This window comes from Neofelis nebulosa, chromosome 10, assembly GCF_028018385.1.
Source record: "Neofelis nebulosa isolate mNeoNeb1 chromosome 10, mNeoNeb1.pri, whole genome shotgun sequence".
In the NCBI taxonomy this organism is placed as follows: Eukaryota; Metazoa; Chordata; class Mammalia; order Carnivora; family Felidae; genus Neofelis; species Neofelis nebulosa.
The window spans coordinates 73202821-73220549 of record NC_080791.1 but is presented as its reverse complement, the minus strand read 5'-3'; the positions used below and the strand labels follow the sequence as shown (position 1 = coordinate 73220549).

The window sequence follows — 17729 nt, the reverse complement described above, 5'->3', positions numbered from 1 at the left end:
AGATAAAAATTTAAGGGGCGCCCAGCTGGCTCATTCAGTAGAGTGTGTGACTCTTGATCTCGGGGTTGTGAGTTCACGCCTCACATTGGGTGTAGAGATTAAAAATGAAATCTTAAAACATTTTTTTAAATAAGGAATGAAAATATTTTTCATCTTTTATTATGTTAAAAAAACTGAACATGTTTTCTCATGAACATTTACTATTAATGTATTTTCTGATTGTTTTGTAGGCTTATTGAATCAAGTTTGGGAAGCATTGCCACAAAGTTTAACTTCTTCATTCACAATCTTGCTCAGTTGCGTTTTTCTGGTCTTCCTTCCAATGATGAGCCCATCCTTTCATTTTCACCCAAAACATACTCATTTAGACAAGATGGTCGAATCAAGGAAGTCTCTGTTTTCACTTACCATAAGAAATACAACCCAGATAAACATTATGTAAGTTTGGTTTTGGTATTTGTAGAGACTCATGCATGCATTACTGTTGTCCTTTCCTAGTTCCTTCACTGACTCTGCTAAAGTTCCTAACACTTGCTCTTCTCATACTTCTTTCTTTTTGGATGGTCCAAAATAAATACATAGAGGAATCCCTTATTGTTTTTTGGTATTTATTTCTTGGTAAATTTGCTCCCAAACCATGGGAGAAGAATGTTACTCTTCCTTTCAGAGACCAGACTAAAAGGATGGTGCTATTTTGCTTTTTCTCCTTCCTTGAATTTGTTCTTAATTTTAAGGTAAAGCTTGCTCATGGTAACAAATGCATCCTATTTATAAGCATATGAAGTTTTTAGTTCTCATTCCACTAAGGATGAAGTATTATAAAACACACACCCACACATAAAGTTCATCTTTGAACAAAAACATCATCTTTAGTATGCTTCCCCTTGTCCCCCAAAAGGATAGCATGATCATCTGTTTTATTATTTTTCACCCTTGTGCTAATACTTTTGCTGGGAAATACTTTGCAGCACAGTCTTTAAATTGTTGATAAAGTGATATTTTATAAAGCAATTTTATTATTTTAATTTGCACCTATTAGTAAATTTTTCTAAGTTTATTTAGTGTTTTATCCTAACACCACTTTACTGAGTAGTCCATTCTTTCCCTCAATGATTTATGACATTAATATATCATAATGTAGAATATTATAATGGTAGTATATTTTAAGTGTAATGGATATACATATATTCATTCCTGAATTTATTTCTGGTCTTCTGTAAATATATGACTTATTTCTATAACAGGATTGTATTCTGTAAAGTACTGTGACTTTACCATAGTTTAAATATCCAGTAAGACAAGTTTTCCCTGATCCTCCTGCCACCATAAATTTTGCTTTTCTCATTTACTCTTTTAAATGAACCTATTAATATGTTCATTGGAAATGCACTAAATTTATAAATTTCAGGAAGTACATTTATTATATTTAATCCTGGAAATAAGTGACTTTCACTTTCCGGTTGTTTATATATCTTACAGTGGTTAATATCACTATTAGATATAGTTGATGTGCTATATATAAATACGATGACTTTTATGTTTGCTGTTTCCTATCAGTGACATATTGATTACTAATTTAAAAGCATTTGGACTACATAGAATGGTCAAGCTATAAATTTTCTGTCAGGGAAGTATTTTGTTTAATGCATTTGGGTTGTGATTTCTTTTCAGATTTATGTAGTCCGAATTTTGAGGGAAGGACAGCTTGAGCCATCATTTGTGTTCCGGACCTTTGATGAGTTTCAGGAGCTTCACAATAAGCTCAGTATTATTTTTCCACTTTGGAAGTTACCAGGGTATGTTCCCATTGTTGTTTATTAATCTTTTTTCACAGAAACAATTTCTTACCAAGTGTAGATCAAAAGCTTTGTGTAAACACGTGGTAAGATACAGTGAACCATGTGTGACTTATTTTCCTTTGTATGGCAAGGGTCTGATCCATCCATAGACAAGGAACTGTATGTTTTCGGTGAATGAATAAACAGTGAATAAATGATCAAGATCCTAAACTTAAAATATGGGATTTTCTAGCTTTCTAGAAAAGCTAGAAAAAACTTTCAGTTGAAGTTTTTTTTGTTTTTTTGTTTTTTTTTTTATAAATCCTATTGGGCTAGGTAAATCGTTGCTTCAACTACCTTTACAATGAGGTCAGGGAACTTAGTTGAACCTCTTAGTTTATTGTCTGTACCACAGTGAGCAACACCAGATAATAATTTAGAATCTTGGTTTTAAAAAGTCAGATTTTAAATCACTGCAGAAATAATTTTGGCCATACTCAGCTCCTTGAGGGGAAAAAAAAAAACAAAACAGCTGAGGTATTGAGACTGTTAGTCAAAATCTTATATAACTTAGTTTTGTATCAGTTTACCCTTTCAAAACCCTCAGTTTTGATGTGGCTGATGACCAATAGATTTCCTGCATCAAGTTGCTCATATTCTTCTCAGACTAGATTTCAGAAGTAAAGAGTCAACAAAGTGGGTATCAGAATTTATTTCCATGTGCAGTCTCATTTTCCACTGTCAGCAAAACAGGCAGAGTTAAGATTATTTGATTTAGACCCTATGTCACTTGTGGACACAGTATTGACCTGTTATGGGACTACTATTCAACAATAACTTTGGCTGATTGAGTGAGTAGTGATTATTTTGGAAGATATGCATAAAATATTGTGAATAGGCTAATGTTGAGAAGAAAGAGTAGAAAATAAGTAATAAATAGCAAAATAGCAAAACAATGTGTCTTTTGTACCAAGGTTTATAAAAGGATAACAGGTACATGAACTACTTCATCTCCAGTACTTTGAAAAGAAATTACAAAACTTACTTTCTAGAAGATTAAGACTCCACTTTGTATTTAAGTATATATTTTTAAAAATATTTCTAATTAAATATTATACTTAATTCTATAAATACTTCCAGGTGAAATAATTTAAATCCCACTTGTTTTTGTTTTCTTTTGTAGTTTTCCTAATAGGATGGTTCTGGGAAGAACACACATAAAAGATGTAGCAGCCAAAAGGAAAATTGAGTTAAATAGTTATTTACAGAGTTTGATGAGTGCTTCAACGGATGTGGCCGAGGTGACTGTCCTGATTGAAAAAATAACCACATACTCTTCTTTGTGCTACATAATATTTAAACTAATGATTTGTTTTCCTCTTGTGTCTTAGTGTGATCTTGTTTGTACTTTTTTCCACCCTTTACTTCGTGATGAAAAAGCTGAAGGAATAGCTAGGACTGCAGGTGAGATTATTTTTTCTCTTTCTTGATAATTCACAGCTTCCCTATGACATGCAAACCTGTAATTTCTCAGTGGATGTGACAGAGTGACAGTGGGGTTATTGGCAGTGGTCTGGTGAGAATGAAACGGGGGTATTCTTTCCAAGGCCATCAATTTCTGGATACACATCATTTTCCCGATAGAGTGCGGTTACTAAAAAACTATAAATCAGTGGCCTACTAGGTTATTTACCTTTTTCTTTGCCCACATGCAATGGTCGTGGAATTATAGCAGATTTCTTTTGTTGTTGTTTGAACCAGTGCAAGCAAGATAAAATAAAGATGAATGTATTTATATTTTCAGATGCAGGTCCTTTCAGTCCTACTCCAGGCCAAATTGGAGGAGCAGTGAAATTATCTGTCTCTTACCGAAATGGTACTCTTTTCATCATGGTGATGCACATCAAAGATCTTGTGAGTGTTTACAAATAATGATGATTGTAGAGAAAACCTATACCTTGGTAAGAAGTATTGCTGTTAAGGGAATGCTTTTCTTTATAGGTTACTGAAGATGGAGCTGACCCAAATCCATATGTCAAAACATACCTACTTCCAGATACCCACAAAACATCCAAACGGAAAACCAAAGTTTCACGAAAAACTAGGAATCCAACATTCAATGAGATGGTAGGTTAAAATCATTTCTAAAAATGTCCTAGATTTGTTCTTTTGAGATTTTTTTTTTTTTTTTAATTTTTTTTTTCAACGTTTTTTATTTATTTTTGGGACAGAGAGAGAGACAGAGCATGAATGGGGGAGGGGCAGAGAGAGAGGGAGACACAGAATCGGAAACAGGCTCCAGGCTCCGAGCCATCAGCCCAGAGCCTGACGCGAGGCTCGAACTCACAGACCGCGAGATCGTGACCTGGCTGAAGTCGGACGCTTAACCGACTGCGCCACCCAGGCGCCCCTGTTCTTTTGAGATTTTAAAGTTTAAACACTTAAAATTTTTTAGGTATCAGTTGCAGAACTATTTATTGTTCTAGTAAAACTACTCAACAGCAATCTAGTGGTACTTAACAAAATGTTGCAGAATTGAACCTGCCATCATTGACCCTTAGGTTTTAAAAGATCTTAGGAGTTATTATTCAACCACCCTTCCATGTTTGTAGCCCCTCTGCAACATTTCCAGAAAGTGGATGTTCAGTCTGTGCTGAAATGCTTCCAGGCCATCCACTTTGATTTGGGCAGTTCCAACTCTTAGATTATTATTATCATTATTTTTAATGTTTTTATTTATTTTTGAGACAGAGAGAGACAGAGCATGAGCAGGGGAGGGGCAGAGAGAGGTGAAGACACAGAATATGAAGCAGGCTCCAGGCTCTGAGCTGTCAGCACAGAACCTGACGCGGGGCTCGAACTCACGGACTGTGAGATCATGACCTGAGCTGAAGTCGGACGCCCAACCGACTGAGCCACCCAGGCACCCCTTAGATTATTTTTTATACTGGGCTGAAATCTTCACTCCCTGCAATTTGCACTTAGTGGGTTTCAGTTGTACCTCTTGGAACCACACAGAACTACTCTTTTTCTCCTTCTGCGTGACAGCTCTTCTGATAACTGAAGTTCAAATGCCCTTCCTGTTTATCCTTTTAAAACATCTTCAGTACTTTTACCTTTATTTGATAGGATGTAATTTAAAAATCCTCCTCTTCCTAATTGGTTTTAGTTTGCCAGCAACCCTCTTCATATAAAGAGTGCTCTAAACTAAAAGCAATAAGCAAAGCATCAACTGAACAGTGTGGAACAGAACTGTGACTTTGCTGAGTGACTCAGAACTTAGAAACTTACTTATCTATTAAAGCCTGCTAACCCTTAGTTAACTACATTTTCAGGATAAACACCACATTATTTGTGTGCATTAACAAAAATGTCTGGATAGAGATTTGGAAGAAAATAAATATGGATTTTCATCGAGGTTATAAGTTTGTTAAAATGTAGCCCTTTAAAAGCATATACAATATTTGATGAAGACCAGGTGATGTTATTCTCAAAAAGTAGTATTGGTTTTTTCTAGTTGGTAGTGTTGTACTTTCCAGAAATAAAATGTGGTCAGTTTTTAGTTATTATTAGGCAGTGAGAAGGACTAGATTAAAGTGATATTTCTTAGAAGTTATGATGAGGCTTTGTTGGGGGGAAAAAATCTGATGTGATGTTTCAAAGAGCTTTTCAGCATTCCAGATTTGCTATAAACTGCATGTGTACTTGGTGAATTTGCAGTGAAGTATGGATAATCAGAAATTATCATTTCATGGCATATAAAATCCAACAGAAAAGACAACAAGAAGAAATTCTAACCCTTATTTTTTTTTGTAAAATAATTATGTTATCCCATCTTGCTTCCTTCCATTCTCCGGCTCAGATATCAGGCATCTGCACTGTAACTGATTTTCCCTTCACCATACCTCCATCTCAGAAAATCCATGTTGTTAGTTTTTAGCCAATGATAATTTTCTACTTTGTGCATTTCTATGTCAGACATTCAGAGGAATGATAATGATAATCCAAGACTCCTGAATACAAAATGTGCATCTAAAGTATGAGACACATTCCACCAGATGTGTCATAGTCAATGCCAGCAATTGTAGTCTCTTTACTAATCTCACTTCTGCTTTTACTTAAAATAATCTGTAACTTACTGTTTCTTTTTGCCTTTGCTATAGCTTGTGTACAGTGGATATAGCAAGGAAACCCTAAGACAGAGAGAACTTCAACTCAGTGTGCTCAGTGCAGAATCTCTGCGGGAGAATTTTTTCTTGGGTGGAATAACCCTGCCTTTAAAAGATTTCAACTTGAGCAAAGAGACCGTTAAGTGGTATCAGCTGACTGCGGCAACCTATTTGTAAGCTAATGAATTTCTGAGTTTTGGAAGCAAGAACAGTTACAAACACGTAAACACATACACACTTATGAACTTTATATAGTATTTTTATACTTGGACAGAAATTATAAAGTAAATGTACTTAACTGCATTTCGATACATCTGTTGGACCAACAGTCACATAATTAACTTTAAGAACTTGTTGAAGCCATTGCTGTTTTAAAGTCATTATATAGAATGCTATAAACTCTAAACTTAATATATAAGTCCTGACAAAGACTTTGAGTTGGTGAAGGATCTAATCCTTTCTTGAGCAATTCAGAGTAATAGCTTTAGTTTGGTCTGATAGTGCTATGTCAGTTCAGCCATCTATTTTGCATTGTTTCTTACACAGACACAGACAGCATGTTTGTTTTCCTGTTTTGCACCTTTTATAGCCTTTACCATTGTGTGTGTTCGTAAACACCAAAGGAAAGGAAAGGTGCAGGGTGTTACCAGAAAATGCAGCTGCTATTCACAGGGCCGAAAAGCAAAGCACAAGTAGATAGTTATGTTCAGAACTACTACGTAGTTTATAGAAGTAGGGGAAAATAATACTGCTTTTTATCACCCATGTCTTTAAAGCCTTTTTCAGAATAAGTGCCAATCACTGAAGTTGTAATAATGGTGCCTTAACTTCATATGCTTCCCTGGCACTTCATTCTGATTTTTTCCTGACTTGATAAATAATTAGTAAGTCGTTTTCACTCACTTTCAACTTACTAAAGATAAGAATTATGTACATTTACTAATGTTTTTCCCACACAAAGATAATTTTTTCTACTTCTCATGTGACTTAAACATCTGATTTATGTTTTTGTTGCTCTATAACTGAATGAGATTCACCAATGTAACTGTATAATAAATTCCATCATTCCATTATAATCCTACATTTATTCCCAGGAGTGTGAATTGAACTTTGGTAATCCATCTCCATATATCTATACTCTTCTTCATTAAGCAAGTGAAAATTGTTCACTCATGTTCCCATTCCTGTTTGGTAGAAGAACCCCATGAATAGGGCAGACTCCTCACAAGAGGCCCAGGACAAGAATTCTAGGGTCCAGACTGAATTTTAATGTATATTTTTTATAGCAAAATTTGTCTTGTAAGCTGTCTTATTTTTGTAAACATTATACATTCACATGAATTACTTAATATAATGGGATTCAGAATCATAAGGGACATGATTGAAATTATTCTACAGTAACCATTAAGGATAAGATTCATTTTTATTCACCTGCACACATAATTTTGTGTTTAGTTTGAATAAATATGTTTATATATTCTCATGGCTACCATGGACTTTCTGACAGTTGTTGAATGGTAATAGAGATTGTAGTAATCTAGTTGCTGTGAGGTAACTGACAAAACATGTAATGAAGAATACCAGCAGAGAAAGGACAGTCTCCACTTCAGTTGCCCGTAACATAATTTTTATGAACTGTGCAAATGTTTAATGTAAATGGTGAAACCTACAGAGCAGAAATAGAATGGCTGAGGATGTATCTATCAATGGGACAGATTAAAAAAAAAAAACACACTTGAAATTTTTGGTGCCTAACACTAATGGTCCATTTGTAGGAAACCCTGTTAGTATAATATATGAATGTCTTTTTTTTTTTAATGTTAAAATGTGTTGTCTATTTAATAACTTAATTAAAATGCAGATCAAAGCGCACCGTTTTGTTTTTTTTTTTTTTGCTTTTTCCACATCCAGTTAACATTTCTTTGTAGTGTACAAGTACTTTTGCAGATATAAAGAAGTGCTAGATATTTTCCCTTTAGCTTTGAGACCTAATTTCATTCCATGAGTTATCACTTAGCCACTGTAAAAAAAAAAGAAAGGAAAAGAAAAAAGTACTGTGTTGGTAGAAGGCCATTGTTAATTGGACTCCATGTATACTGCCTATTTGCAATTTGTTACAGCAGTGTCTTTCAGCACAAATAATAGAGCTAAAAAATGTGATGTCATTTTTCCATTACAACAAATGTGGATTTACCTAAAAATGTATATTATGATTGATACTGTTCAGTTAACCAGAGTTCAGAACAAATGGTAATGTTTTTTCTTAATTTAACTCATTTTGTGCCTTCTTTGCTCATTAAAAAAAAAATGCACACATATTTTACATATATTTTAATGTAAGTTATTTCTTTGTAAAAATGCTAATCTTCAGCCCTTACAAAAAAGGACAGAGATGCCTCTTTGCACTATTATCAGTAGATTTTTAAATCAGTTGTTTTTTAAAAAAACATTTTATAAAGCTTGCATTGAAGTAAATCTGAGGCAAAAGTTTAAGCAGACTCACCAAGACACTAATTTTTATGTATAATCACAATGTTTTATATCTATCTTTACTGAGTAAAAATAATTATGCTACATGTAAGTCCTGCACCAGAAAAATTATTTCCTTTTGCAGTGTTTTGGGATTTGGAAATAATGGTTTACTCCAAGAACCTATTATTTTCTCTACTGAGGAACCCAATGTAGAACTTGCACTGACATTTTTATTACTGCCTTTATAAAAACCTATAGGTAGCTAACTGTTAAGGCATGTATGATATTTGATAAAGTATTCTTTTTGCAAATTGAAGTTGTATAAAAGTTTCAATATCTTGCCTTAAGTTGGTTGACTGTTCTTGGATTCAAGTATTGTGGCACTTAGAAAATACTCAATTTTGATACTTAGACTTCAGATCAAAAAGGACTAAAGCCCCCACTTACCATAATCCATGGATTTACTTACATGCTGTTCGATTAGCAGTGCAAATATGAATGAATATGGCAAGTAATCTCATCTATAAGAACCAAATACTTTAATTATATTAGGGTAGTGAGTAAAGATGTATAATATTTTTATTAATACCTTGAATATATTCAGTGGATTGAATGTGACTTCATAACCTGTACTATGATTGTATTAAAATATTTCTGGAATAAAGGAACTCTGCTGTCATTTCTTTACTCATCAACATATTAACATTTTTGGTTCCAAACTTTATATGAACTCGGGGAGCCTGCCTGGCTCAGTTGGTAGAGCATGCAACTCTTGATCTTGGGGTTGTGAGTTCAAGCTCCATGTTGGGCAGAGTTTACTTAAAAAATAAATAAACTTTGGGGCGCCTGGGTGGCGCAGTCGGTTAAGCGTCCGACTTCAGCCAGGTCACGATCTCGCGGTCCGTGAGTTCGAGCCCCGCGTCAGGCTCTGGGCTGATGGCTCGGAGCCTGGAGCCCGTTTCAGATTCTGTGTCTCCCTCTCTCTCTGCCCCTCCCCCGTTCATGCTCTGTCTCTCTCTGTCTCAAAAATAAATAAATGTTAAAAAAAAAATAAATAAATAAACTTTGATATGAGCTCACTGGTGTGTACTTTGTTTCTCACCCAGGAGTTTATTAAGTTCAAATATCCTGAATTTCAAAACTGATCCGTCAGTTCCCCTAAAAATCTGACTTCTAAATATGGTTCTTTGAAGATCTGGACTGCCACTTTGCCCCATCATTATTTCATATAATTGGAATGACAAAATATGCAATATTTACAGACTTCTCTGAGTATGGTCCATGGCCTTTGGTGGTTTACTAGACTAGTATAGTAACAGCATGTTATATACCTATCTACAAAACAGAGAAATGTAGATTTCTCTAATATTTTACCTCCATCTTGGAATAATCCAGTGTGAGGTTATGGTTCTCTGACCCTACAGAGAACATGTAAAGGGGCCCAGAGACCACAAAAAGCTAATAACTTACACAAAGACAATTTCCTGTGGTGATAAACCCAGTTTCAGTCGGGGGGGGGGGGGGGAAACCCTTAATTTCATCCTTTTTTTTTTTATAATTTTTTTTTAATGTTTATTCATTTTTGAAAGATAGAGACAGAGCACGAGCAGGGGTGGGGCAGAGAGAGAGGGGGACACAGAATCTGAAGCAAGCCCCAAGCTCTGAGCTGTCAGCACAGAGCCCGACACGGGGCTCGAACTCACGAACCATGAGGTCATGACCCGAGTGGAAGCCAGACGCTCAACAGACTGAGCCACCCAGGCGCCCCTCACCCTTACTTTTTTGAAAAATTTTATCACACAAAACTTAGACATACAAAATTAGATAACAGGGTAATGAACTCCATGAATGAATCCATTATACACCTTCAGTTACCTACCTTAGGCTAATCTTGTTTTATCTGTATTAACTAGGATGGGGCTTTTTTCTTTCTTTCTTTTCTTTTCTTTTTTTTTTTTTTTTGGATTTTTAAATCTTTCTTCAATTCTGAATAATTTATTGTGACTTCCTTTCCAAATTTACTACTTCTCTCCAACTGTTTTAAGTCCTCCATTGAGTTTTGGGTTTTTTTTTTTTTTTAAGTTTTTTTAATGTTTATTTTAGAGAGAGAGAGAGAGAGAGACAGAGTATGAGTGGGGGAGGGGCAGAGAGAGGGAGACACAGAATCCCAAGCAGGCTCCAGGCTCAGCTGTCAGCACAGAGCCCATCACGGAGCTCAAACTCATGAACCATGAGATCATGACCTGAGCTGAAGTCAGATGTTCAACCCACTGAGCCACCCAGGTGCCCACTCCATCAAGTTTTTAGTTTTGGTTGTTAGATTTTTCATTTCTAGAACAATTATTTGGTTATTTTTGTTTTAATCATGATCCAGGAAAGACACAAGACTGCCACCATTAAAATGGGAAAGAGGTTTTTTAGGAAATGGTGATGGGACAATCAGCCACATGCAAAAGAACGGTACAGCATATGCAACAATTCAAAATAGATCAAAGATCTAAACATAAAGTTATAAAACTCTTAGAAGAAAACATGGGTGTACACCTTTGTAACCTTGGATTGGACCAGAGGTTTTTTTGTTTTTGTTTGTTTGTTTTTTTAATTAGGAGCCGGGGAGGGGCAAAGAGAGAGGCAAAGAATCCCAAGTAGGCTCTACATATTTCAAAACTACTATGAGATACCAATTCATACCCACTGGGATACCTAGAATTTAAAAGTGGTAGGGTGCTCCTGGCTGGCTCAGTTGGTAGAGCATCCAACTCTTGATCTCAAGGTCATGAGTTCAAGTCCCACATTGGGCATGGAACCTACTAAATAAAGGCATTTTTAAGTCTATGCAGAGGGGCGCCTGGGTAGCTCGGTGGGTTAAGTGTCCAACTTCTGCTCGGGTCATGATGTGCTGACAGCTCAGAGCCTGGAGCCTTCTTCAGGTTCTGCGTCTCCCTCTCTGCCCATCCCCCACTCGTGATCTCTCAAAAATAAACATTAAAAATAAATTTTAAAAAAGTCTTTGGTGAACTTTGAGCACTCATACATTGCTAGTGGGAACGTAATGTGGTGCCGCTGATGTCGAAAACGTTTGGCAGCTGCCAAAAAAAGTTAAAATTGCCATATATATATACACACGTGTGTATATATACATACGTGTGTATATATACATACGTGTGTATATATATACGTGTATATATATATATGCGTGTATATATATATACGTATGTATATATATATACGTGTATATATATATATACACGTATATATATATTTCCAAGAATTGAAAAGAGGTAGTCAAATACTTGTACACAAATGTCCATAGCATTACTCATAATGGCCAAATAGAAATAAAATGCGGTATATCCATATAGAATGTTATTTAACCACAAAAAGTAACGAAGATGCTACAACATGGACAAACCTTGAAAACCTTATGATAATGAAGAAGCCAGTCACAAAAGGCCACATATTGTATGATTCCATTTATATGAAATGTCCAGAATAGGCAAATCCATAAAGACAAAGCAGATTAGTGGTTGCCACGGCCTGTGGGGGAGTGGAGCCTAGCAGGTAATTCCTTAAAGAGTACAAGGCTTCTTTTTGGGGTGATGAAAATTCCTGGAATTGATGGTTGGTTGCATAATACTGTGAAAATACCAAAAGGCACTGAATTGTACACTTCAAAATGGTTAAAATAGCAAATTTTATAGTATGTGAATTTTACCTCAAAAAAGGTTTAAAAGTTCAACCCTTAAAGACCCTTTGGTCACTGAACCTCTATTTTTAATAAATGTGTTAACAGTAACTTTTTTGATCTAATACTTTTTTTTTGTCTTGAAAAAATAATCAGGTTTCTGGGCACCTGGGTCAGCCAGTTGGTTACGTGTCCAACTTGTATTACGCTCAGGTCATGATCTCACATTCGCGAGATGGAGCCCCAAGGTGAGCTCCGTGCTGAACATGGAGCCTGCTTGGGATTCTCTCTCTGCCCTTCCCCCACACACTCTCTCTCAAAATAAATAAACTTTAAAAAGTGATAGCGGTGGCTGCGTGGTAACTACCATGACTTCCAGTGTAGCACTTACTACCAGAGTATTGTAATTGTGAATTCATTAAGGGCAGAGAAAAGACTGTGACGTAGCTAGTACCAAGACAAGAGCTGGCGCTGGTGAATGGATGAACAACTGCATAGTTGAACCTCAGGCGCCCAAATTCGGTGGCCTTTCTGGGGCAGGGACCAAATCCACTAATCCCTGAAACTGTAGCTGCTCCACGCTCACTCCCAGTCGGGGATTCGAACCTGCACATTTTTAGCGCTGACAGCTCTTCCAGAAAGTCTAACGGCGCACTTAATTTCCCGCTCTGGCCAGAAGCCTCCTTAAAGACCGATGCATGCCGGGATATGTAGTCCTGCACCTCGAGGAACCGTGGGGCACAACTCTGAAATGCATCTCGGGACATGCAGCCAGGGGACGCCGGGAGTCACGCAGCGTAGCTCCGCCTCCTGCACGCGAAAAGGGTGGACGTATGTGAGGTCACTTCCTGTGTGCTGGGTAGCTTCCTGCGGCTTTCCTACCCTCGCTCTCTTTTTTGCTGCCTGACCGCCGCCATCATGGGTCGCATGCACGCTCCCGGGTGAGCTCGGGTTTCTGAGCGGGTTGCAAAGCTCGGGCCGCGGGGTGAGGGGAAAAGGGGGGCGTGTGGGCAGCGAATTGAGGGGTTGATGTTGTAGGCTGTTGTGGCACTGACCACCACCACCACCTCATTCCGAGAGTTTCTTTCCCCAGGAAGGGCCTGTCCCAGTCGGCTCTGCCTTACCGCCGCAGCGTGCCCACCGTAAGTAGCTTGCGGAGACACGGGAGAAGTCGGGGAGGGGGGCTACTATCCGTCGCTCGGGAGAAGCGGTACCGAGGCGTGGGGGCCATGTGTGCATGAGGAGCTCCTCTTGGAGGGTGGTAAAGACCTCTGTGCTTCGGTACCGTCCCTGGTTTTTCCTTCTAAGGCAAGTTTCTTTTCCCTAAACAGTGGCTGAAGTTGACGTCCGACGACGTGAAGGAGCAGATCTACAAACTGGCCAAAAAGGGCCTGACTCCCTCACAAATCGGTGGGTATATATAATGTAGCTGCTTCCGCCTGCCTTCGTGTAACTTGCTGAAAAAGTCGCTGGGGGTAAACGTGTCGCATACGTGCTTTAAAAACTTTTTGCTGGTTTTCCTGGCTTTACCGCTGATGACCGCGGCCAAGTGTTTGTTTATTGAACTCTCAAGTTCTTCATTTGGAAGACGGGAAAATTGTTAAAATGCTCGCCAAAATTTAATGAGTACTTAGTATGCGCTAGGTAGTTAGTTATTCCTGGCTGAATGGTTCTATACATTTTATATATAATGACTTCATGTAATTCTGATTTGCCGTACTTTCAGATGATTGTGAAGTTTTCTCCATCTTACAGTTGGGGAAACTGAGGCACCGTGCAACTATATAATTAGTCTAGCCAGAGGTATCACACAAAATAGGAAATACATAATAAACTGTAAAATACTCAGATGGTGCTATTTTGAGATTTAATAACGTGTGTAAAGTTTTCAGAAGAATGTCTGATCCAAGTTCAATTATTAAGCAAATATACGTGGGAATCTCACTGATTTCTTTGGTGGCCTATAATCCATCAAGTTCACTCTGTTGATAAGCACCAGCATTGGCAGTTTCCTCCAGAACGGTTTTCCTTAGTGCTGGGTAAACCAACCTTGGATGTCTGAGTGAGCTTTACATGCATTCTCATGTTGTTTTCTGTGATACAAAAGGAACCCTGTTTCACAGAGGAAAACGTGGAAAATGACTTGATCTCAGAGCCTTGACATCACATGCTCCAGTTCTGTGTTTGGCGGGGGGGATTTAGATTACTGTTTTTTTCAGGTGTGATCCTGAGAGACTCCCATGGTGTTGCACAAGTACGTTTTGTGACAGGCAATAAAATTTTGAGAATTCTTAAGTCCAAAGGACTTGCGCCTGATCTTCCTGAGGACCTCTACCATTTGATTAAGAAAGCTGTTGCTGTTCGAAAGCATCTTGAGAGGAACAGAAAAGTAAGAGAATGGAACTGTTTGTATGAGCTTCAATAAAACTGTAGTGCATCTGATTTGAATTTCCTAAAGAGGCTTGAAACACAAACTGACACCACAGTTGCTTTGAAATAAAAATTCTACCAGAAAAGACTGGCAGGAGGTGGGTGGCTTTGGCTCCTCTAGATGCAGTATATCACTTGATTGAAAACGTTGAGTTATTTATTTGCAGAGTTTTGTTTTATTTGCACAGTTTTGCGAATCATTCATGTTAAAATTTGGGGGAGCCTTAAATTCCCTTAAGGATTTAATCTAGCCACATGAACCTTAGCCTAGGATTCTATTACAGGGCATTGGGTAACTTAAAAGTGCATGGTATCTATACATTCTTTTGTTAAAATAATATTTGATTATTGTTTTGAGGGAGTTTTCTTAAATTATGTCGATTTTTATTTTTAGGATAAGAATAAATCTTTATAATTTGTCCTTTAGGATAAGGATGCTAAATTCCGACTGATTCTTATCGAGAGCCGTATTCACCGGTTGGCTCGATATTATAAGACCAAACGAGTCCTCCCCCCAAATTGGAAATAGTAAGTATTAACCTTTTTTGTTAATAAGAACGGACATTAGCCATATAGTAAACACAGTAGCAACTATAGTAAAAGGCCTGTTAGTGAATGTTTTAGGCCATGGCTATGTGGTCAACTACTATTTCAATTCTGCCATTTTAGGAGGAATACAGCATAGACAATATGTAAACAAATGGGTGTGGCCGTGTTCCACTGAAACTTTATTTACAAAGGCTAGCAAAGGGCCATAGCTTGCAGACCCCTGATTTAAAACATGAATAAGCCCTTTGAATCACTTCTAGATAGTGGGTAAAGTTTCAGCTCATAGCTCTGCTCCTTGTTTTTATGTTGTTTTCATTTTTGCATAGGTAGCTCATTATGATGATTAATTTCCAAACATTCACAGGTTTCACTAGAAGTGTTTTTCCTTATGTTGGCCGGTTCTCCCTTAGATGAGTGAGCATCTTTGTTCCTCATGCTTAAACACAATAAACTAATTTAGGAACCTTGGCATTTTGGTGCATTTTATGTATTTGTGGTTTATTTTAGCTGTTTGAAAATAGCTCTGCTAGGTGTTAGAGTCTGTGAATAAATATGGGGGACCTATAATAATCCAACTCTTCTTCCCTCTCCTTTTTTCCTTTTCAGCGAGTCATCCACAGCCTCTGCCCTGGTTGCATAAATTTGACCATGTGCTCAAGCAATAAAATCATTGTCTGACAAGAAGCATAGTTTGTATTTTCTTTGCCTAGAAGTATATATATCGTCGATTCATATGTATTGGTTTTTTGATGTGGAAGTGTTGTAGCACAATGAGAAGTGTGATTTTCCGGGGAGCAATGAGATAGCACCCATCTATTCATCCCTTCACTGCTCAACTAGCTGAGCAGTTTACAACTTGGTGGGTGGTTAAGTGGGGGAGGGAGTGGCAGAACTGGAAGAAACTAGGAAAGCAGTGACTTGTTTTGATGTCATGGCAAAAATGTTTCTAAGTATTTTTGGTACATTTGATGTTAAGACTGAGGTAGACCTGTGAGGAATGTTATCCCGGTAGTGTATGTGGCAGTCTACTAAGAAATGCACAAGAAAGTTTCTCTGCAGGAGGAACATCTTTAGTAAGAAGGGTCCTAAGGAAGACCTGATAATTTGATCCCAGTCTTGTTGGTAAGGCTTAAAGGTGAAGAAGGGATTCAGGTAACAGTAAGCACAGTTCATCTGAATCAGGGAGCCAGAAGAACTGTTGGTGAGATGAACCCAGGTCACTATGCCTTGCAACTTTTGGAGGGTTAAATAAACACTCAGCTGGGTGTTTTCAGAGTATTTAATTCTTAACCTAATGAGGTATGTGGGTATCCCTGTTTAAAAGAGGCAAGTCTGTGGGGCGCCTGGGTGGCTCAGTTGGTTAAGCGTCCGACTTCGGCTCAGGTCACGATCTCGCGGTATGTGAGTTCGAGCCCCGCGTCGGGCTCTGTGCTGACTGCTCAGAGCCTGGAGCCTGTTTCAGATTCTGTGTCTCCCTCTCTCTCTGACCCTCCCCCGTTCATGCTCTGTCTCTCTCTGTCTCAAAAATAAATAAAAGTTAAAAAAAAAATTTTAAAAGAGGCAAGTCTGGAACCATGACTGAGTTGTTGAAGATTGTAAGACAAGTAAATGATAAGCTGTACGTTGGGCTGGTATATGGAGCCATGCTCCTTCAGAATTCAGAAAACGTTAAAGTAGGTGATTTTTATGTACTGCCTGTTTTCTAAGTGTGTATCACTTAGATATACTGAATAAGCTATTTTCTTAAGGTTTACCCTAAGCAATAATCAAAGTTGTGTTTGAAATCACACTATTAGGTGAAGTCCCTTTTTCAAGAGACTAGTATCAGCTAGCATTGATCGCCTTTTGAGTACTGTGCTCTGGGGTTACAGACACCAAGTGACTTGCCTTGTTCTTCAGAGCACTTGATCTATTCACCTACCTGGTATTGTGTGCTCTATGCTGGGTATGCAAGCTGATTCAGTCCCCCTTCTAATAATTGGAAACCGTCTGTTTCAGTATTTTACCCAATTCTTACCTGGTGTTAAAGATTTAAGTTTTTCGGGGCGCCTGGGTGGCGCAGTCGGTTAAGCGTCCGACTTCAGCCAGGTCACGATCTCGCGGTCCGTGAGTTGGAGCCCCACGTCAGGCTCTGGGCTGATGGCTCGGAGCCTGGAGCCTGTTTCCGATTCTGTGTCTCCCTCTCTCTCTGCCCCTCCCCCGTTCATGCTCTGTCTCTCTCTGTCCCAAAAATAAATAAAAAACGTTGGAAAAAAAAATTAAAAAAAAAAAAAGATCTAAGTTTTTCATCCTTTGTGTTTGTGTTCATGTCTTAAAAGTGACTAACCATCATAAACCAAGAATCAATCTAACGAGTAAGGCAAACATTTCCAAGAGTGATGAATAAAACAAGGTAACTCCCAGCACGATCCCTTGGAATCCCTAGGTAGCTATGCAGATGTTGGGTAATGATGGTTCTGGACCAAAAACTAGTTAATAGTAGGTGGGACATTTGATGTTTCAAAGCATGTATAGATTTTGTTCCTTTTTTCGTTGTTAACATTTATTTATTTTTGAGAGAGCATGAGCAGGGGAGGGACAGAGAAAGGAGACCGAATCCTAAGCAGGCTCCAGGCTCTGAGCTGTCAGCACTGCCCATCGCGGGGC

At 37.9% G+C, this 17729-nt stretch overlaps 2 protein-coding genes and 1 long non-coding RNA gene across 4 annotated transcripts in view; 2 read left to right on the top strand and 1 right to left on the bottom strand.

Annotated features, from left to right (window-relative positions):
- PIK3C2A (phosphatidylinositol-4-phosphate 3-kinase catalytic subunit type 2 alpha) overlaps positions 1-9087 on the top strand; it is a 195768-nt gene extending 186681 nt beyond the window's left edge. For both annotated transcript variants that reach the window (XM_058688378.1, XM_058688379.1), the window contains 7 exons: positions 231-438; positions 1672-1796; positions 2962-3079; positions 3170-3242; positions 3583-3692; positions 3780-3905; positions 5942-9087. In XM_058688378.1, coding sequence (XP_058544361.1) covers positions 231-438; positions 1672-1796; positions 2962-3079; positions 3170-3242; positions 3583-3692; positions 3780-3905; positions 5942-6124 — 943 coding nt within the window. In that variant the 3' untranslated portion in view covers positions 6125-9087. The remainder of the gene's footprint in view (positions 1-230; positions 439-1671; positions 1797-2961; positions 3080-3169; positions 3243-3582; positions 3693-3779; positions 3906-5941) is intronic.
- Positions 9088-11865: 2778 nt separating this feature from the next.
- LOC131487546 (uncharacterized) lies at positions 11866-12851 on the bottom strand. Its single transcript, XR_009249815.1, has 2 exons — positions 12711-12851; positions 11866-12055 (listed from the first exon to the last, which is right to left on the bottom strand). It is a non-coding gene; the product is annotated as an uncharacterized LOC131487546 (long non-coding RNA).
- Positions 12852-12940: 89 nt separating this feature from the next.
- Positions 12941-15767, top strand: RPS13 (ribosomal protein S13). The gene is made up of 6 exons (XM_058688376.1): positions 12941-13045; positions 13198-13246; positions 13436-13514; positions 14324-14493; positions 14962-15062; positions 15690-15767. The coding sequence occupies exons 1-6, from the start codon at positions 13023-13025 to the stop codon at positions 15721-15723; spliced, it is 456 nt and encodes a 151-aa protein (XP_058544359.1). The 5' UTR covers positions 12941-13022; the 3' UTR covers positions 15724-15767.
- The last annotated feature ends 1962 nt before the right edge of the window (positions 15768-17729 follow it).